Raw genomic sequence first — 23004 nt, forward strand, 5'->3', positions numbered from 1 at the left:
AGCGGGTAGATGGTAAACGCATGAAGTCCAAGCATATATGTGTATCCTTAATTTACAGAGGCAATAGCGTATCTCACCCTCTCCTCCTTGTGTTGTTTTTTGGGGTAGGCGGGGAGCCAGATGTTTCTGCGGCTCAACCCGGGGGTGGTAGGTGGTGATGTCCTCCGGTATAGCAGGATGCACAGACTGTGCGCTTGTAAGTGAAGCCGTATAATACGGGTAGCTCCGAGTGCAGGAGCGCAATAACACAGCGTGTAATCTGGATAGCTCCGGGTATGGGAGCGTGGTGACACAGCGTGTAGTGCGGGTAACTCTGGATGCAGGAGCGCGGCGTCACAGCTGTGTAAGGGATTTCCGGAAGTCAGCCTAGGCAGATCTGACGTCCTCATCAACTGTCTAGCTCCACCCACGGTCGCTTGAATAATATCAATGAATCAGATATTAATAGAATTAAAAGCATGAATGCAAAGCAAGGTCAACTCACTTTGCAAACAAAAGAAAACCCACAACACAAAGCCCAATTCCACAGAAGTGGTATCGTGTGTGTGTGTGTGTGTGTGTGTGTGTGTGTATAGCGTTTCCTGCTTACCAATGTGCAGGAAGTAGTAGAGCCAAGATTTATAAATATTTCATTTGCTGGAGTGTGAATAAATGGCATGGTGTCAAAGATCCTTGGATTGTGTTTACATTAATTTGTGACCCTAACGTTTGCATATTGCAACAAAAATGTAGGTTTGTCATAATAGGTGGCATTTTTCAAGTCGTCAACTGTCTAGTGAGACACAACAAGGAAATGGTTTGTTATGTATATCCTTCACCTTGTATCATTTTTCTGTAGATTAGTTTGGAATCTGGAGAACCCACTGAGGTTATTCAGGATCAAGCCACTGTGATCCTCGATGAAATGGGACAAAATTTAAGCCTTGCCGCTATACGAATGTTTGCCCTCACCCTGAGCAAGATTTTCAAAAGACTTTTCCAAAAAGTTTGTGTCAATGAGGAGGGCATACAGTTGGTAAGTCCTGCCAGGCACCAGGTTAACTTTCCCGTTAGACAGGGTTATTAAAAGATACAGAAATGTTATCTAATCCCTTTTTGAAGTTCCATTTTAACCATTTTGGATAACCTCTTATTGCATGTTTATTCTTATTCTGGTAGTTGACTCAAGCTATTCAAGAACATCCAGTTGTGCTGCTGCCCAGTCATCGGAGCTACATTGACTTCCTGATGATGTCATATATACTATATACTTATGACCTGGCACTTCCTGTCATTGCTGCTGGAATGGGCAAGTATTCACTTACAAAACAATTGTAACTATCTTGCGTTTAGCATTTTACTAGAGTAGTTGATTCTCATTTCCTTTATTTCTTTTGTTAAATATTGTGAGGCACCTCCTTTAAAACATGCACCTTGTGTCCAAACTGTTATAAATTGGAGGTGATACGGTCCCTAGGTTGACAAGCATTAGGTCGACATGAGGTTAGGTCGACAGGGTCTTTAGGTCAAACACAAGCATTCGGTCAACAGGCGGTATTTCATGCCCTGCCATCCACTAGGGCGTGGTGGGAGAATAGCAAGGCACCATGCCCAAAGCATGCGAGTGGACGCGGTGCTACATTTTGGTGTCCATGTCGACTGTGTCGACATTCGGGTAAAAAAAAAAAAGCGGAAAAACCCCATGTCGACCAAATGACCCTGTCAACCTAACCCCATGTCGACCTTCATGCATGTCTACCTAGTGGTGTCGACCTAATGCTTGTTGACCTAGTTGGTGACTTTTATGTGCAAGTATAATTCTCCTTTTTTATATGTTGTAGCTCAGCGGTCATCTTGAGGCAAAGGATGTTTATTGCTCAGTCCTGGAGATAACTTTTCTCTTATTTCTAATGGGCCCTACACACATAGAGATGTATGTAGGGCGACCTAGCTTTGCTAGGTCGGGCAGTTTTGTGCCTCTGTCGCTCAGCACACAGAGCTTATAACCCACACACAGAGCGAGCTGTCAGCTCTGTGTACTGAGCGAGAGGACAGCACCAGTGTTCTCCGGTGAGAGAACACTGGCGATGCCGAGATTGATGGACACTGCTCCTCAATCTCAGCCAGTGACGCACGGGGACGCTATAGCCCCTACACACACACACCGATGTAGGGGCATTTTTAATGTTTAATGTGGTTACAAACAGGGTTTAAATACCAATAGCACCACCCCTTCCGTTCCTGATAAAGCCTCCCCTCATCAACTCGGTTACTCCTACACACTGAGCAACAGGTGGGGGAAATCAACTTGTGATAAACAATTCATATTAAATGTATCACAAACATTTATAAGTGTCATAAGTGCATTAATCACATACTAGTCAATTACAGTTATACACTGATACACATATCAATACACCTACAACTATATACATACCATACAAAAAATTGCTGGATCAGGAACGGAAGGGGTGGTGCTATTGGTATTTAAACCCTGTTTGTAACCACATTAAACATGTCTTGATGAAAACGCAAATAAAGCATTGAAACGTTGCACTTTGAACTGTGTTCCTGTCTCGTTTATTCTTCTAAGTCCGGAGTGCCACTGCTACGATGGTTATGTTGAGGTCTCAGCGTCCAACCTGAGAATCTTCAGGAGGCACCTGGCAAGAAATATTTGGTACAGTCCCAGCTCAGTGCTGAACATACAGATGGAGCCGGTCTCATGCTTGCAGGGGCTGGCGATAGAATCGCCAACCCCCGTCATCTGCCAGGCCCCGCTAGCCGTCGGAAGAGGGCACGTGCACATGAGACGCCGGTCTCCGCTGCCCCCTCCTCAACCCTGCCCGTCTTCCTGAAGTGGAGACGGGCAGGGTCCCCCCCGCCCAGCTGCCTATTGACTGGGACGTTGCAGTCTATTGGAGTCCCTCTCTGCCAGCGCTCGCAAGCGGGGACATTCTGGTGAGCGCTGGCAGTAAATGCTGTACATATCATAAATACATATACTTTGTGCCTTGTGCCCAGCAGCAGACTTTTCATATCCATGGAATACATATAAAATGTTTAAACACATTTTAAACATGTCAAGTGCCCACTTTCATGTAAAGATGGTGCCACAGCACAGGGATTAACCCTGTAATTTTGTTACACTGCCCTTCACTGACCTCTATAATCTCTCTGTAAAGCTATTGTCTCACTTTCTAGTAGTTGCCAAAGTGGTGATAGCTCTCAATAGAAAAAACCCTCTCCTGTTCCTCTATGCCTTAAAATTGCAAATTTGGCATAATGCAACGATGGAATATATCACTTATTAGATTGACAATAGGGGCCACATGTTCACCCAAGTGTCACCATTGCATTCTTTATCCACATTGAGCAGTACGAGGTGGGAGCCACCCTGTCCCCTATTGCAGGTGTTAACTGGGCTCCTTGGACATAGCGGATTAATACTGCAGCAGAAGTGGTTGTGCCGTAGAGCTCTGTTGGAAGAGCAGTGGCCACACTTGAATCCTGCTAAGAACCACAAAGGTGCTGTTTTACACGCAGGTGCCCCTTCAGGGGTCGGAGGCCAGATACAGTAGTCTCCATTTCCTCTGGGAGTTACACCCCTGCTTTCTGCGCATCATATGATGCACTTCAAAATGCTCTGTATTTCTTTATTTACTTTTGGTTTTATTTATTGCTATTGTAATTTTGCAATGAAATATGTGTATCATTGTTAGTGCTATCTACATCCATATGGACATTCATGTATTCAGCCTGACTACTTTCATGAGCTCTTTAATACCCCTTTTACACCAAAAATCCCGGATCCAAGCCGGGTCGAATCTGGGATTTACCCCATTTACACTGCGGTGCTTACCCGCAGTGTAGATGGAGGCGGCGCTTGGAGATTACATCATCTCCAAGCACCGGGACCGCATTCATCCCCGCCGGGACTGCTGATCGCTGTGCTGGGGGTAGCCCAGCACCAAGGTAAGCTGCTGTGCTGCCCCCAGCCCCTGTGCACCTCCCCAGCTGTCGCCCGTGAGGTGAAGGGCATTTATTCACCTCCTCCGCTGCTGCCGCTGCTTTCTGCAGAGTATAGCAGATAGCAGCGCAGGCTGGTTGTGCCCCACAGGTTGGACGTCCCCCATTTATGTAAACGGGAGCCGGGTGGGATGACCTGGCGTACCCTTTTTCACCGCCCTCTACCCAGGTCCTAGCCGTGTCCTACCCAGGTTAGGACCTGGGTAGAAGTCCCATGTCAAAACAGCATGACCCGGGTGACCCTGCCGATGACCCAGGTTTTTGCGGCGGTGTAAAAGGGATATAAATAATATTTATTTAAAAAAACTTTCAGGGCAGTTGAAACTCCAGCTGCCATATACCCACCCCCCCTGACCAGGACAGTCAGGATTATTTTTTTTTAGCTGCTATTCAGCTATTTCTTTTTTGCTACTGCTCACTACACACTCTCATCTTCTCTTGTTTCCAATGCACAGATACTCCAGCTCTGCTCAATCTCAAAGTCTAACTCAAAACAGGGTTCTGTTTTTACTAACAGGGAGGGGTGTCTGGCAGAGGGGAGTTCTTCCCTCCATGCACTTATAGATTACTCCAGTGGTTCCCAAACCATTTTTAACCACGGCATCCTAGAATATCATAATATTTTTCACGGTACCCCTAGGTCAAAATTTTTTTGTTGATTAAATTTAAAAAAGATATCAAATTAAGTAAATTGTGTTTATATGTCATCCTTAGGATCAATTATTTAGTGAGGAACCAGCTTTTGTTTGGCCATATATTTAATGGTTGGCGGCCACCAACTCTGGTTTTGACTATTGCTTTGCCCATAACTATTATGAATTTCTCCTACACCACCAATCCAAGGAACCCCTGAAAGTGTCCCAAGGCACCCCAGGGTGCCTAGGCACACAGTTTGGGAACCTATGGATTACTCCCTCCTGAGGCTGTTACCTGTCACAGAATTCTTAGTCTATAATGTTAATAATTCTGCCCTGTACAAAGTCAGTTTCTTATTTTTGTTATTTTCTGTAGACTTTATGAGTATGAAAATTGTGGGTGAGCTTCTCCGCATGTCTGGTGCTTTCTTCATGCGACGTACATTTCGAGGGAACAAGCTTTACTGGGCAATATTTGCGGAGTATGTGAAGACTATGCTGCGGGTTAGTATGCATTTTTTTTCATTTCAGTTAATCCCTATATAATCATTATAGCTCATTATCACTTGCATAGACTTGAAGATAGAATGATAAAGCACATACAAAAATATATATAAAAAATGCATGTTACAGCTTTGTGAACTTTCTAAAGGTGGGTTGTTGTTGTTGTTGTTGTTGTTTTTTTTTTTTTTTTTCTTTTTTTCTTCTACGATCCCCATGGCAGCCATACTTAGGTATATTTCCTAGGATTAGACAGTTATTTGATTTATTATTATCATTTTTTTTTTTTGATAGGTGCCGCCCACCTGAGGTATATAAGTCCACTCCTCCCCTTACTCTGTCTTTTTTTCCTGTCTCCTAATAGTTTAAACAGGGTAGGGCTGTTATTTTATTTTCTGAGGGCTGCCCAGGGGGAAGAAGAAACGTAGGATGGCCTTTTTCAAGCTTTCCATCCTGCACTTATATATCTTGAGTAAGTGAGGTACGCACCTTTTTAGGCGTACCATAGTCAATGTGAAAATACAAAGCAAACCGGTATAGACATTGGTTCTTTTGTTTGGCTTTCTTTTCATGTATCATGGACGCCTGGAGAAGTAACTGATTGACATTAGTGGACGATAGGAATCCTTCCCCAAAATCCCCTAAATAGGGAAGTATTTTTTTATTTATGACATTTGGTGTCCAGATAAGGGAAGCTCTTAGCTTGGTTTACCATCCCCCTCTTCTCATTGCATAGTCTTAAAGGTTAGAATTTGCGGTTAGCTGACAAGCAGCCCCCAAAAGGAGCGCCCAATTAAATACCGGACACCATATCAAATGTTTCCATCTATGGCTGTGGGTGGTCTTGACAGCATGAAGCACCGTCTCCCCGGCTGTCTGTCCCAGCATGATTGACAGCGGAGCATGCTGCCTCCCCGGCTTTCTTCTCTCCCAGCGGACGCACTTCCGGCTATAGAGCACCCTGAGGGCAGGCACTGAGGATAGAGTTATTCATCTCACGTTACCTGCTTGGAGGAGCACTTCCGGGTTGTGGTCTGCTATTAAACAGGCAGCGATGCAGTGCTGTCAGTCATCTATACTACATCACGGTTCCTGTGTGCATTATGGATCATTCCCCATCCCAAAAGCTTGATTCTGCCCTGGTTAGGTAAGCCCTTATATTTTGGGCAATTAGAAATGTTTTTTTTTTTTTTTTATAGTTAGTTACAAAGATATAATCTTGTTACAGTGTGCCTCCTTCTCCAATCAAGAAAATAATTTCTAAAATCACATAAGGGCACTTGAAGATTGTGCCAGACCTTCACCCCTTCCGTCTACTCAGCCAGAGGTTTTGTCACAACTGATGGAATGGATCTGTTACTAAGGAGGAGTTTTCTCAACTGCAGACCTCTAATGCCCCTTTCAGGCCGCACATATTACCTAGTAATTAGCTGCTTTTTTACTGTTTGTAGCGGTAATATGTGCAGTCTGAAACATCCACAGTGATTTTACCGTTACCCCCCCCCCCCCTTTGATGGAGGCATTATCAAAAGCCCCTCACCCCCTGATGGAGGTATTTACAACCCCCCTACTGAGGCATCCACACTCTCCCCCCACCCCCATGGAGGCACTCCCCCCTACATGGGCAGCGCAGGGAAGGGATTTCGCTGGCGGGCAGGGGGTTCCCTGCAGCGTATGTGAGATCATTGGCCGGGTCCCTGAGGCGGATGGGAAATACTAGTTCCCATCCACTGCAGGGACCCTTTGCTGATCTCACATACGCCACATATGCCCCCACCCCCCATGGAGGCATCCCCCCCCCCCCCACACACACACACTGAGGCATCCTCCCCCCTTCTACCGGGCAGCGCAGGGAAGGGATTGCGCTGGCGGGCAGGGGGTCCCTGCAGCGGATGTGAGATCATCAGCAGGGTCCCTAGGGGGTGCATCCATGAAAGGTGGGGGTAGAGTTGTAAATTCCTCCGTGTGGGGGTGGGGTTTTGTAAATGCCTCCATTGGTGGGGGGGGTGGCTTTCTAAATGCCTCCGTCAGGGGGTGGGGGTTTGGAAATTCCTCTGTCCGTTGGGGATGGACGCCCAGACCTTATTCCGGCCCTGCACGGAGTGCATAGGGTGTAAACTCACACCAGAATGGTAAACTTTCAGACCACAAAAACAGCATTGAATTGGTAAAATGTGGTGTGAAAGGGGTTTAAGATGTCTGACCAGTTTTTAGAAACGTTTAAAAATACCGCGTCAAAGATCCAGATCGCAAACCATTCTGGAGTATGATGCTAGAACCTCATCTGAGGTGAAGAAATATATAATTCCTCCAGCGAGAAGTCTGGAGAAATTAAGGAGGCAACTAGTTTTTTTTTAATTTAGAGTTAGTACAATGCATGTTAAAAAATATTCTCAAGGCGATTGATTATGAGGAGCCAGTAGAACCAGCTGAGTCGAGATATTCTGTTTGAGGATTGCGTAAAGACTGGGAGGTGTTTCCAGTTCATCGCTGATGAAGGATATGATCTTAAAGTAATAGTCGGACAAGAGATTAGGTAGGATACCAAGATTGGAGGAATTGTATCCATTTTAAAGACTAACAGTTGTTAAGCGAACAGTTGTTAAGCTGGTGTACAGTACCCAAAGTAGACGTGGCAGTTTCTAAAGTCCTGTCTAAATCTATAATTCCCCTGGGGCTTACTTTAAAGATACTATGGGTAAGAGATTTGAAAATTCCTTAAAGAAATCACATCTGTCATTGGCAGTTTCTTTAAACGCTGGCACAGCTGTAGCCTCCTCGGTTAGGGCGCTCAGATTATGGAGCACGGAAATGCACAAAGATATGGAAGAAAGATAGAGACAGTACTATTTTGAGGAATCTGAAGGTCATTTAAAAAATGATCCAGTATATATGTAAGGTTTCTCTAGATATTGTGTCCTTCACCTCTAAGGGCAGTATTAAATGCCCCTAATCACGATGTGCAGCGAATCCTGTTTAGGATTCGCTGCACATTCGCCGTGTTCCGGAGGGCTGGAGCCCTCACTGACACAGTATTCAATGAGGCAGGGGCTCGCTGCCCCTGACCGCGAATGTGAACTGAGGACGGCCCCAGAACGTATGTGGGGGGGAGGTGGGCTCCCTGGGAGCCAGGCAGCACAGGCTGCCCCCCGGGAGAGCCAGCAGGGGACCGGGTATTCACTTGCACCCGATCGTGCATATGTAATGTTCGGGAGCAGTGAATATACGAATATCTAATGAGCGGCTCCCGGCCCCCTGCTTTTATTAAATATATATTCATGTGCTATAAGCACATGAATAAAAATAGCATGCCCCTTCACAGAATAAAATTCCTGATTTTTTGACACCAAATGTAAAACAACAACTTTATTTTAAAAGTTCACTTTCCACTTCACCATGAAAAGATGGCGATTTGCTACACGGCGACACACGGCGAGAAGTGCACGTTGAATAGGGTGATTCACTTTCTGACCCAAAAAATCACCTTCCAACGCGATAATAGCACAAATTTGCCATGAAACAGGGTGAATTATCCTCATTGAATACTGCCCTAAGTCTTTGGCGGCAGGAGTGGTAGAGGAATTGGAGTGCTGACACACATTTAAAGAATCATTTGGTTCCTTCGAAAGGTAATGAAGCCGTTCTATTCGACCCCAAATTGGTGCAAGGATCCAGAGAATAACTGAAATCGCTTTGGCTTCCACAAGATATGAAAAATACGTTTCCTGTGCCAGTTTCTTCTAGACAGCCATTCAGAGAGGCCAGAAGTTACAGTCCTGGGCACCAATATAACAGAAGAGGAGGCGCCTCATTGCGTAGTTCCTTTTGTGGCTCATCTAGAGTATACACAAGACAATGACTATATTATTTTTGAGAAAACCAAAAGTCTTGCTCCCACTTGAAGAGGTTCACTCTTCAAGTGGGAGCAAGACTTTTGGTTTCCTCAAAAATCTGGGAAAGGACAGTGGAAAACAAGTGGGTGATATCAGTAATAAGAAGAGGTTATCATATAGAATTCCAGCACCATCCACCTGCAAACAAATTTAAGAAGTCTCAACCTCCTGGGAACAATATAGAAAGTTTGGCACTGATGAAAATATTACAACAACATCTTTTAGACCTTAAAAGCAGTAGAACTGGTTCCAGAGAGACGGTGGCGTTTTCCTTGTCGAAAAACATACAGGAGGTTTCAGATCTATCCTATACCTAAAGGTGTGTACACACGGGGCAATATTATTGCTCAGCAATCATATTGCTCAGCAATCATATTGCTCAGTGTCCCGTTTTCTTCTGCGACCAGAGATGGTCGCTGATGAAAATGACACACTGCCGGGAGAAGAGGCAGGGGAAGTCGCTGGTCGGAGGAGCTGAAACTGGAAGCGCGCACCTGGCGATTTATCCCTGGTGCACACTCCAATCTCTGGCAATATCATCACATTACTAGCTTGGTTGAGAGAGGGAGGTGTCCAAATATGGCCTTATTTGAAGGATCTCCTGGTCGTAGGGAGCACCGCATCAGAAGTAGAGGATAGTTTGAAGATCGTCTTGAACTATTTGAAGAAGCATGGCTTATAATAAACAGCGAAAAAAGTCATCTGCAGCCTACACAGAGAATTCTGTTTCTGAGTGTCATTATACAGTAGATACTGCTCAGTTCCAGATTTCTCTGTCCCAGGAAAGTTGTGTTAAAGATCCAGAGGCTGGCTTTAGAATTTCTTCACAAACCGACCATAACCCTGAGAGAAGGGCTCCAGCTCTTAGTGATGAGTACCTCTGTGATTGGAGTAGTGCCCTGGACACAGTGGAAAATGCGACTACTTCAATGGAGGCTCCTTATTTATGTGAAATGGGCAAGAAGCAATCAAACAAAGGTGATTCTGGGAAGAGAAACAAGAAATTCTCTAGTCTGGTGGTTGCAAGGACTGGAGTCCTCAATTTGTCAGTCTGACAACAGATGCAAGCAATACGGGCTGGGGAGCTCATATCACAGAGAATGGGAATTGAATCCAATAGTTTTCCAGATGGTAGTGAAGAAATTCAGAAGGCCAGAAATAGATCTTATGGCTACGCACATGAATTGCAAGGTGCAGAAATTCTATGCAGGATTCTATCTTCCAGGAGCCTTAGTGACGGATGCCTATTCAGTCAAATGGAATTTTCAGCTGGGGTGTGCGTTCCCTCCGACTCAGTTGATAGGCCATGTCTTAAAGAAGATATGGAAAGACATAGCATAGCAATTCTCGCCTTTTGACCTAGAAGACCTTGGTTTCCCACATTCCTGAAATTAGCGGCCCAGGAACCTCTGATTCTGCCATTAACATGTTTTGTCTGAGGGGCTGGAAATTGAAAGGCAGCACTTCTAACAAAGTGGTATTCTAACCAAGTAGTTAGTGCCCTAATTAAGGCAAGAAAAGAATCCCCCTTGGACTATTACAGAATTTGGCGAAAGTTCTTATCATGGCAAGGAGTTTCCACTGTTATGTCAGAAACTCCTACTGCACAAGTTCTCCAATTCATCTATGATGGTTTTCAGCTGGGGTTGGCTGTATCCACTATAAAGTGTCAAATAGTTAGACAAAGAAGATCTGATCATCATATTCTGCAGAGCTGTTAAGAAGGGTAATCCTCCCAGAAAGTCTATGGTAGTACCCTGGGATCTTCATATTTTCAGTGCCCTGATCACCATTTGAACTCCTGTCACAAGCAGAATGTAAGATTTCTCACATGGAATGTAGTTTTTTTAGTTGCTATAACCTCAGCCAGAAGGATTAGTGAAATCCAAGCCTTATGGGCAAAAGGACCTGATTTGCTTGGTGAATAGAGTGCTGTTAACCCCTTCCTGACACAGCATGTTTTTGCCTTCCTGACAGAGCCCTTTTTTTCAAATCTGACATGTATCACTTAAGTGGGGATAACTTTTTTTTGCTTTTACTTATCCCAGTGATTTTGAGATTGTTTTTTCGTGACACATTGTACTTCAAGTTAGTGGTAAATTTTCGTCGATACAGTCTGTGTTTTTTTGTGAAAAATACCAAAATGTCGGAAAAAAATGGAAAATTTAGCAATTTGCAAAATGTTAAATTTTCTGCTTGTGAGACAAATAATCATACCACTCAAAATAGTTAATAACTAACATAGACCATATGTCTACTTTATGTTTCTATCATTATTTCAACTTCCTTTTAATTTTTTTGGACACTAGGAGGCTTACAATATGAATAGCAAATTTTCAAATTTTTCAAGAAAATTTCAAACACTGATTTTTTTAGGGACCAGTTCAGTTCTGATGTGACTTTGAGGGACTTGTATGTGAGACACCCCCATAAATGATGCCATTTCAAAAACTGCACCCCTCACAGTATTCAAAACAGCATTTTGGAAGTTTGTTAACCCTTTAGGTGTTTCACAGGAATTAAAACAAAGTGTAGGTGAAATTTCAAAATTTCATTTTTTTTGCAGATTTGCAATTTTAATACATTTTTCTAAGGAACACAGTACATTTTACTAGAGAAATGTGACTAAAAATTGATTCCCCCAATTCTTTTGTTTTCATAAATATCCTATATGTGGCCCTAGTGTGCACGTTGACCAAACCACAGGCTTCATAATAGAAGGAGCACCTACTTGATTTTGGAGCCTCCTTTTTATGAGATTATTTTTTAGGCACCATGTAGGTTTCTAGGCACCATAAGATGCTAAAAGTTAGGAACCCCCCCACAAGTGACCCCATTTTGCAAACTACACCCCTCAGGGAATTCATCTAGGGGTATAGTGTACATTTCAAACCCCCAGGGGTTTCACCAATTTTGATACAACTGGGCTGTGCAACTGAAAAATTACATTTTTTACACAAAAATGCAGTTCTGGCTCAAAATTTTTCATTTTCACAAGGAATGAAGGAGACAAAGCACCCCAAAATCTGTGCCCCGATTTCTCCCGAGTACGGCAATGCCTCACATGTGACCAAAAAATACCAGTTGGGTGCATGGCAGGACTCAGAAGGGAAGGAGTGATTTTTGGATTTTGCAGCTCAGATTCTGGTGGAATTTTGGTGGGTGCTATGTCGCATTAGCAAGACCCCCAAAGCACCAATACAGTGGAACCCCCCCACAAGTGACCCCATTTTGCAAACTACACCCCTCAGGGAATTCATCTAGGGGTATAGTGTACATTTCAAACCCCCAGGGGTTTCACCAATTTTGATACAACTGGGCAGTGAAAATGAAAAGTTAAATTTTTTTACACAAAAATGCAGTTCTGGCTCAAAATTTTTCATTTTCATAAGGTATGAAGGAGAAAAAGCACCCCAAAATCTGTGCCCCGATTTCTCCCGAGTACGGCAATGCCTCACATGTGACCAAAAAATACCAGTTGGGTGCATGGCAGGACTCAGAAGGGAAGGAGTGATTTTTGGATTTTGCAGCTCAGATTCTGGTGGAATGAATGGTGGGTGCTATGTGGCATTAGCAAGACCCCCGAAGCACGGTAAAATGATGAACCTAATAATCCATAGATGTGTGGTATATTTTAAAACACTCCTTTATACATAGGCCGGGTTTGTCGGGGCAAGTGTCACACTGGAAAATAGTTTGCTTTCTTATTCCCTTTTTATAGCAAACTTTGCACCTTTTTTGTGTCCTGCCCTTTTTTCCAGTGGAGGGGATTTCATCAGGAAAATGCTGCCCTGGTACAATACGGGGGCCAGTACTAGAAGTACTGGGGCCCTCTGCCTGCTGGTTCCCAAATATTAGGCCTTTTATGACTTCCTCTTGAAAGTGCATAAATGTCCCCCTCTGGCTGGTAGAACGGAATAGCACGTAAGCGTTATACAGTGCCATCTGGATGATATACACGGCCAGCTTCTTGTACCAGATTTTTGTTTTCCGCAGGGCACTGTACGGCTTCAGTACCTGATCTGAAAGATCCACTCCGCCCATGTACCTATTGTAATCCAGGATACAATTAGGTTTTGAGGTGTGGGTACAGGGACGGAGGTGGTACTGTCTCCGTGAATTGTTGTCAGTATAAGGACATCCCTCTTGTCCTTATATTTGACCAACAACATATTTTCGGTGCATATTCCCCTGCTTTCACCCCTTCTCATTACTTGGGCAATGTGCGTTTTTGGGAGGCCTCTTTGGTTCTTGCGCACAGTACCGCAAGCTGCTGTACCTCTTGAACCAAGGGCCTTAAACAGGGGGATGCTGGTGTAAAAGTTATCCACATAGAGTAGATAACCTTTATCCAGGAAGGGGTGCACTAAATCCCAGACAATTTTTCCACTAACACCTACGAGGGAGGGGGGGCATTCTGGCGGTTCAATTCTTGAATCCTTCCCTTCATATACCCTAAACCTGTGAGTGTACCCTGAGGTGCTTTCACACAGCTTATACATTTTTATGCCATACCTTGCCCTCTTACTGGGAAGGTACTGGCGGAATTTAACCCTTCCTTTAAAATGTATAAGGGACTCGTCTATGCAAATGAATTTATCTGGGATGTACATCTCTTCAAATTTGGCACTGAAGTGATCAATGACCGGCCTGACTTTGAATAGCCGGTCAAAGGTGGGATCATCTCTGGGTGGGCACTGTGCATTATCGTTGTAATGCAAAAATTTAAGGATTAACTCAAAACGAGTCCGGGTCATGGCCATACGGTAAAGTGGGGTGCTGTACAGAACATCTGTACTCCAATATTGCCTAATTTCTGGCTTTTTTACTATGCCCATATGAAACACCAGACCCCAAAACGTCATCATCTCTACTGCATCTACAGGGGTCCACCTAGCAAATGATGACGTGGGGTTTTGAGCAATAAACTGCTGGGCATATAAATTAGTTTGGTCCACCATTAAATTTATAAAATCATCAGAGAAAAATAATTTGAAAAAGTCAATTTCTCTGAGACCTGCTGAATCAAATTGGATTCCTGGGATGGCCAAAAACTCAGGAACCTGGGGCTCAAAATTGTCTGGTGGTGGGGTCCATACGAGATCAATTATTGGGGGGGGGTCTCAGCTGCTCTACGGGGGTGTCTTTGAGGGGGTCCCTCATCACTAGAGGAGGAAGATGAGGTTAAGACGAATCCTTCAAATTCCCCGCTTGCCTCACTGGCTGTGTCAGAGTCAGAGGCAAGCATGGCATATGCCTCCTCCGCTGAATACATTCTTCTGGATGACTGGGATGACATTTGGGATGACATTTGGGATGACATTTGGGATGCCATTTTTATTTTTGTGTTTCTGGTAGTGAAATGTTTCAACACGTGTATAGTGTAGGGGGGGTACAAACTTTATTTCAATGTAGTATGTAGTGTGTAGTGTGTATGTAGTGCAGAAAAAAAAAAAAAGGTCCTGCGCCAAAAATTGAGCACAGATGTTGGTCAGTAACGTCCGTCACTGAACAGCGCTCAAAGGCAACAGGAATTTGATCCAAAAAAAAAAGATCAACCCTGTGCCGAAAAAGCTGATCAGTGATGTACGTCACTGATCAGCGCACAGTGGCCACAGGACACCCACAAAATCACAGTGTGTGTAAAAAAAAAATTAAAAAAAGACCCCACAGCACCCTCAAAAAAAAAAAAAGGTGATCACTGATGCGACACTGATTACCAGTGAGGGGCAGCAGGTGCACAACCTTTGGTGCAACTGACAGTGCAACTGGCAGCAACTGACAGGTATACTGTATATAAAAAAAAAACCCTGCAGCCCCAAAAAGGGGGGGTAGCAGACACAAAATATAGCACTCTCTATCACTATCTCTCTATCTCTCTATCTCTCACTATCTATCACTATCTATCACTCTATGACACTGCAGCAGCAGCACTGACAGTTATATATATATATAAAAAAAAAAACCTGCAGCCCCAAAAAGGGGGGGGTAGCAGACACAAAATATAGCACTCTCTATCACTATCTCTCACTATCTATCACTATCTATCACTATCTATCACTCTATGACACTGCAGCAGCAGCACTGACAGTTATATATATATAAAAAAAAAACCTGCAGCCCCAAAAAGGGGGGGTAGCAGACACAAAATATAGCACTCTCTATCACTATCTCTCTATCTCTCACTATCTATCACTATCTATCACTCTATGACACTGCAGCAGCAGCACTGACAGTTATATATATAAAAAAAAAACCTGCAGCCCCAAAAAGGGGGGGTAGCAGACACAAAATATAGAACTCTCTATCACTCTCTCTCTATCTCTCTCTATCTCTCTCTATCTCTCTCTATCTCTCTATCACACTGCAGCAGCAGCAGGAAGTCACAAGAAGTCAGATCCAGGAAGCATCCAGCACGCTACAAGCAGTGATCAGGTGATCAGGTAAGGTATTTGCAAGGATCAGGTAAGTATTTGCAAGGATCAGGTCAGTATCACGGCAGATAGGCACGGTGACCGCTCTGCACGCAATTCCAGACCGGAATGGCGTCTGCAGCGCAGTCACCGTTAGTTTAAATGTCGCGCCTTGGCTGTGATTGGTCCGTGGGTCCCACGGACCAATCACAGCCTTGGGGGCAGGTGGGGTGAGGTGTCGTCGTCACCGATGACCCCCTCATGCCCCCTGACGCCCGGCGGTGATTGACACCTGTGTTACCGAGCGTCTGATTCGCTGGTAACACAGGAAAACGCTGTGAATGGCTGTTCACACTGAACAGCCAATCACAGCGATCGCCGACGGGGGGGCGGCATCGCAGCCCCCCCTGGGCATGCAGGGACATGTCTGCTGTCAGGGACAGCAGACATCGTCCCTCTGTCACTGCGTCTCTAGACGCAGTGACACTTTAAAGTCATGACGTACATTTATGCCATGTGTCGGGAAGTACATCCCGACCATGACGTAAATGTACGTCAAATGTCGGGAAGGGGTTAAGGACACATCCGGACTTTCTACCTAAGGTCCTGTCCAAGTTTCATCTCAATCAAGAGATTGGCAGGTATTCAATGCCAGTGCAAGCGGCCGGCGAGGGGGTTAAACTGCTAGGATCACAGAAAACCAGTGATCCTTGCAGTTTAACCCCCGCGCCGACCGCTCGCACTATGCAACGTTCCGGGGGAATCCTCGCCGTCACAGAACGGCGAGGATTCCCCTAAACTGCGAGAGCCGCGGCTAGTGCAGCAAACTCGCTGTATTTAGCCGCGTGTCTCACAGTTTTTGGAGGCACATACGCCAATTCTCCCTCGCTCAAAAAACGGAGCGAGGGGGAATTTGCGTATGAGGGGGGTCAGTTGAATACTGACAGGGTGAGCGGTGACTGCGAGCAAAAAGTCCTGCTCGCAGTCACCGCTCGCCCACGGCATTGAATATAAATACAAATCCAGGATAATACCTTACCCAGCAATAATGATGGAGCCTAATGCTGGCCACACATCAGACCAACTTTTCTCCAACCATCCAACTAGTTGGTTGGATGGAATAAAAACCTGGCACTGGATAGGAGCAAATGCAATTTGTATTTAAGTAATTTGTTTCCCAAATCGGAAAAATGGACAACAACTGTCACTCAGACAATGTACTGTAGTTGGACCTATTTGATTTAAACAATTTCACTGAATGTTTTTGTCCATGCTCCTGAGTTTGTGAGCACATTGCTTATTGGCATTTTCCCCCATACAGTACCAGATTTTCAGACCAACCAACCAACTAGTTGGATGGTTGGAGGAAAGTTGGTCTGATGTGTGGCCAGCATAGAATGGTATTGTGTGTGGAGTGTTCCCAGGAACAATACCCCGCAAGGCTCCAAGAGTTTCACTGTGCTGGGTCCTGGTTTAGTGCAGTATAGGCCAACACGTTTCGCGTCAAATGGACTCTTTTTCTAGGCTCTTTTTTAATGCATAATACTTAAGGTGCCCATACATGTGCAGCACATACTTTTTGTACTTCATCTCATCGCAAAACAGAGATTCGATGAGATGCGATATTGGATACAATAATTATAACATGTATGGGCACCTTAAGCATTATGCCCACTTTGGGGAAAATGTGTTGGGTGCTTTAAATAAATAATTGCATGGATATGGTTTCCCTCTTTTTTGCTTTGGTATGTCCCTAAGTATGGCTGCCATGGGGATTGTAGTAGAAAGCAACGAATTATACTCACCGATAATTCCATTTCTTCTTATAGATCCCATGGCAGCCACAAAAAGATCCCTCCCATTCGGAGTTTTGTGATTTTTTTTTTTCTCTAGGCCACAAGTAGGAGACACTCAAAAGACAGAGGAAGGGGAGGTGTGGACTTTTATACCTCAGGTGGGCGGCACCAATCAAAATTTATTGAGAAGCACAGGGAAACAATGTACAGAAAGTTGAATCAAGAAAGGAACTTGAAAGTTGCATATACAGAACACAATGAAACAATGCAGTCCATGTGAAAATAAATCAAAAGACGGGGAGCAAAAATTGAGTGTGAAGCATGTAGCAAAGTTGGCTCTGACCGGGGTCTAGAGAGCCAGGATGACCTAAAAAAAATGGGGGGAGGGGGGGGGGGGACCCTCCCTCCCTCCCTCCCTCCCAGGTGGCCATATTGTACCATGAAGTCAAACTGACAAATTTCCTGACGGTATCTTTTTCCCCAGTGGGAAGAATCAAAACATAGGGTAGCCAGATTTAAAAAAAAAAAAATGTAGGCACACTCAACCCAATCCATCTGATACATGTGTACTAACCCAGGTAGCATGCAGGACGGTGGTATATAGTCAGACGCTATCCTTTTGGATAGTATAAAACCCTAGCTAAAAGGAGACATGCCCCGGCACTTAGTTTGGGGGTTAAACGACGGGAAGTAGTAACTTCACAGTGCCAAAACCAAACTAATCTTGAAAGAGATGTGTAAGGTATTAGTAATAGTATAATTCAGGCATTCCCAACCACGGTCCTCAAGGCACACCAACAGTGCAGGTTTTGTAGATATCCAGGCGTGAGCACAGGTGACTTAATTAGTATCTGAGGGATTCTGATTAAACCATCTGTGCTCAAGCCTGGATATCACTAAAAACCTGCACTGTTGGTGTGCCTTGAGGACCGTGGTTGGGAATGCCTGGTATAATTGGACTTCGGTCCAAAATTGTTGCACCCTGCTAGATGTCCACAAACAATGGACAATGTCTGTGTCAGGTAGGGAGCATTTAAATCACATAGAGTTATCAGATGCACCAGTTATATATCATAACTTCGGTGTATAGCAGGCCCTATGGAGGATTTTATAGTGAATTTCTGCAAACAAGGCAGAAACCAATTGTTTGTTTAGCCGGAATGTAATTTTAATTATACTCAGTAATGTATGGTCAGGAAATGAGTTGCGCCATTTTACCAGTTCTGTGGTAAGTGCGGTAACATCTATTCTTCTCCTAATTTGGTCATGTACTGTACCGATTTAGACAGAAGTCTATGTTTATGAGCAATTATTAATGTAATCAATTTATCAGCTACAGGGAGAATAGTTAAAAATTAAGCAAAAAATAGGAAAATGGGTGTTAAGGAATAGCTCTTTAAGTAGAGACCAAGTATGTAACGACTTGTATTCACTATCCAAAAACTGGTATACAAGTCTTGTGCCCTGTTGCTGCCAGCTCTCAGAAATCACATCCACATTGCCGTCCTGAAAGTCATGATTATGTACTAATGGCAAAATCAGTGAGCGGGCCTTAGGTAGTGATCGCCAGTTACTGCCATATATGGGGCATATACTGTAGCAGAGGATTGTCTCTTTGCATAAACATTTATAAGTGTGTACCATTTGAGTATGGGGTTTGTCACTATTATTACTATTTTGTTTGTGTAATGTAATGTAATATATGCAATGCTGGTAGCCTTGTGATGCTAGAATTCTGACCGTTTCGCTTTTTGACCATCGCACTGAACAGATTTGCTCTTTATAACCTTTAATCAAAAGGGCTGTAGATTATTAGATAGAACAATGTCACATTTAGTATAAAATGTACCCTTGCATGGCTCTTTTTGCTCCCCATGCTTCGGGCTCTGTGCCTTCCTATACTTGACACTCTATTATATTCTCCTGACATACCAACATGGATGGTGAAGTGAGAAGAAAAGAAGAAAAAAGAACTTCAAAACCTCGGGTGAAATGTAATAGGGTGAGAGATTCAGAAAGTGAGAGATTTGGTAAGAAATCTCCAGTTTTTTTAAAGCGGCAATCATTTACACTGCAAAACCAGTTTGATTTTGCAGTGTAAATGATTGCCGCTTTAAAAAAACTGGAGATTTCTTACCAAATCTCTCACTTTCTGAATCTCTCACCCTATTACATTTCACCCCTCATGTCTAGTTTTGACTCACAACCTTTTGCATGTCGACCTTTTGGGGTAGACCTATTCACTGTCTAATCTAGACATTGTGGGGGAAATTTACTAAAGGAAATTTGTAAAAAAATAGGTGTATTTGTATCCAGAAATACACTTATTTTTTGACATTTACTCCCCAGAAAATACGGCAAATCGTAGTCGTTTTGATGTGCTATCAATACGAATACGAATTGCCGTATTTTCGGGATAGTAAATGTCAAAAATAAGTGTATTTCTGGATACAAATACACCTATTTTTTTTTTACAAATTTCCTTTAGTAAATTTCCCCCTGTAGATCAACCAGAACCAAATCAAGACTGTTTTGTAAATAACTGAAGGCTTTAACTTTGTAATGACTATTCAAACTGCCCACGTCCAGAGCATCACAATTGTTTGCACTGTAGCTGCTGGACTTCACAGAAGAAAGGAAAACTCCTCTCTTCTGGAACCTACAGCAAGGCTTATAGGCTGGTGCAGTATTCCTCTCTTCTGCAGCTAAAGCCTTTCAAAAAGAATTTGAAACCTGCATATAAATTTTGTGTATCTGGGTACTTGTTCTACCTACATAAGCTATACAAATCGTGACAACATGGAACTATGATGGACAAAGCCAAAAGGCAACAAAAATTTTATATGGCTTTGTTTTTCACGTGTGCCTTCCAGTAGATTCAATATACAAATAAGTAGACAATACACCATTGGGAAAAAAAAGTCAAGGCCTATCACTGCAAATATGTCTTAAATAAGTCCAAACCAGTATATGGGGACCGCTATATCATAAGGCAATCATCATCATAAAAAGTAACTGACAAATGTAAGTACAGGTTGAGTATCCTGTATCCGGGCATCCATTATCCCTCTTTTCATACTTACCAAGTCCCAGGGCGTCCACAGCAGGCCTCCGGCATCTTCTCCAGGGGTCCCAGGAATGCATTGCGCGAGTGACGTCACCGGTGCGCACGCACACCCGCGCAATGCATTGCTGGGACCGCTGGAGACCCAGAGAAGATGCCGGAGGCCTGCTGTGGACGCCCGGGGACTGCGTGGATGCCGAGGGACCACCGGACACCATCAGGGGACAGGTAAGTATGGCAAAAAAAATGTATTCCAAAAACCGAAAAATTCCCCTATCCGGAATGCTCGTGGTCCCGAGCATTTCGGATAGGGGATACTCAACCTGTATTATGAAAATATATAAAGGTAAACATGGCTTACAGCATAGAGAAATAAAAGTAGATAAATTAGGAAGTACACCAACAAAAAATAAAAGATGAGTTGCTTTGAGAGGAAGGAGGAGAGGAGAGGGGGATAAAGTAAATACATTTTTCATTTTTTTTTTTTATAACCTTTCTGCAAAGATACGCTGGCACAGGCTCGCACATTCCTCAGCATGTTATAGGAAAAGATGTAAAATATGGTGAAAACTGAGCTCAGAGAGGCATTTCAAAGCCTCTCTGTTCACTATATAATTTGAATGATTGTCATGGAACTGTACAGAATAAAAATTGGTTGTAGCACTCAGAAAACACAAGCCAATGAAAAATGGTACATAACACATCAGGATTCTTAAAGGTTGCTACAGATTATTGTTTTAAAAAACAAGATAATTTTTCATAGGAGTAATGTTTAAGCAAACAACTACATTTTTGAATACCTGTGAATTTTTAAATTTCGGCAGTAAATGTTTAGTGAAGGTCTGTTGCATTTCCTTGCCGCATCCCTTGTCTGTAATTATAACTGCAATCTCTCTTCTACAGAATGGATATGCTCCAGTGGAGTTCTTTGTTGAAGGTCAAAGGAGCAGAACAGGCAAGACCTTGAATCCCAAGTTTGGTATGTACAGCATGTATATGTATATATGTATAAGGGCTTCTTCATCTAACCTGCAATAAATAAGATACAATCTTTTTATGGTTCCCTATACTTTTTTTAACATATTGGATTCTTATATGTATTTTTATATGCATTTTATTGGTTGATTCAATTTAGACAAACTTCAGGAAGCCATAGTCCACCAGAACCTTTTGCTGCTAACAATATTAGTGATTACCTTTTATTTTGTGTGTGTGTGTGTGTGTGTGTGTGTGTGTGTTTATATTGTTTTTATTGCATAGATCACAGTGAACAATCGAGACCAATGCAATCTGATCTTAATATCTCATAGATTGAGTAATAAAGAAGTCAGGTCTATGAATTAAAATGAGAATTATGATCCGTTTTAACCATAATACAAATAATAAGAAAGAAAAAACTTGGTATACACAACATTGAAATAGGCCAAGGCAGGCATAAAAAGAAAACCAGCATGAAGAAATAGGAAAGCAAAATAAAAGCGGAAAAGAGGGGGGGGGGGGGGAGAAAGAAAGGACAATCTCTGGGATGGGCCATCGGATTATGTCTAGAAGAGGATTATTTTGTACAATTGGTTATTGCTGGGCAATAGGGGAAGGGGCTTGTTGATAGGCCAACCATGGCTCCACAAATGATCTGGAGGAATTATTAATGATGTTTGTCATGTATTCCATACGATAGACATGCCAGAGCACCCAATGAGGCTCCGTGTCAGGGAGCGGATGTGGCGCTGCCATATCCGCAGCTGTGGCAAGTAGGTCAGTGTCAGGGCTGTGCAGTGGATCAGAGGGTGCCATCTGACCTTTTGTCACCCTGATCCGGTTCGTGTTCTGTTGGCCAGAGGAGCTAACCAGCATCCGCTTCTGTGGGCGACATCTGTCCATCTCACAGGCAACCACTGTCCTCTATAAGAACTTAATGTGGGAGGCCTCCACTGTCGACATCCTATCGCAGCCTCAATGGCCAATTGGTCGCCCAGGCACCATCGTGGAAGTCGACAAAAGCCTGTTCATGAAACGGAAGAGCCACGTTTGCCGCATGCTGCCCCAGCAGTGGATCTTCGGGGGGCATCTCCAGGGAGACCGGATAGTTCTTTGTTATGGCAGTTGAGAGACGTGATGCCAGCATGGCTGCCATCGAGAGGCACGTGCCACCGGGGACCACAATTTATTCCAACTGCTGGCAGGCCAATTTATTCCAACTGCAGGAGTTCATCTGGGGGAAGACCCTTGGTGCAGAAGACCCCTTCCAGCGCATCCTGCACGCGCTGACCCTGCTCCCCCAGGCAGAGAATGGCAACGCCGCAGAGACAACTGAGTCGACTTCGGCTGCTGTTTCTGCCAATGCAGTTTTCGAGGAATGACTTCTCATTTTTTTTTTTCTTTTTTTCTTCTTCTTATTCATTGTATTGTGATTTCATCATTTTTCCTTAAATCTTCTTCTTAATCTTAACTAAAATCAAGTTACCAGTTAACACATGTCATCATTAATGTCTCAGGTGTATGATATGGCAGGTGTGAATGTGTTCCTGAAACACACCTACTATCCACGCCAGTCCAAAGTATGGTGAGGGGACGCGTTACGCGTCCTACCGACCTTTTCATACCCCCACTATCCACGCCACGTTCGAGCCCGAAGCGTGGCGAGTGGATGCGGAAAACATGTGCAGTTATCCGCAGGGCTCGCTGCGCTCGCCA

The 23004-nt window shown here is 43.8% G+C and overlaps 1 protein-coding gene across 2 annotated transcripts in view; it reads left to right on the forward strand.

Moving 5' to 3' along the window:
* Nucleotides 1–23004, forward strand: part of GNPAT (glyceronephosphate O-acyltransferase) — a 55964-nt gene that overhangs the window by 4648 nt on the left and 28312 nt on the right. For both annotated transcript variants that reach the window (XM_083176360.1, XM_083176359.1), the window contains exons 3-6: nt 839–1015; nt 1159–1288; nt 5020–5147; nt 21214–21289. In XM_083176360.1, the coding sequence (XP_083032486.1) occupies nt 839–1015; nt 1159–1288; nt 5020–5147; nt 21214–21289 (511 nt within the window). The remainder of the gene's footprint in view (nt 1–838; nt 1016–1158; nt 1289–5019; nt 5148–21213; nt 21290–23004) is intronic.

Source organism: Crinia signifera, chromosome 3 (genome assembly GCF_055691185.1).
Source record: "Crinia signifera chromosome 3, ASM5569118v1, whole genome shotgun sequence".
In the NCBI taxonomy this organism is placed as follows: Eukaryota; Metazoa; Chordata; class Amphibia; order Anura; family Myobatrachidae; genus Crinia; species Crinia signifera.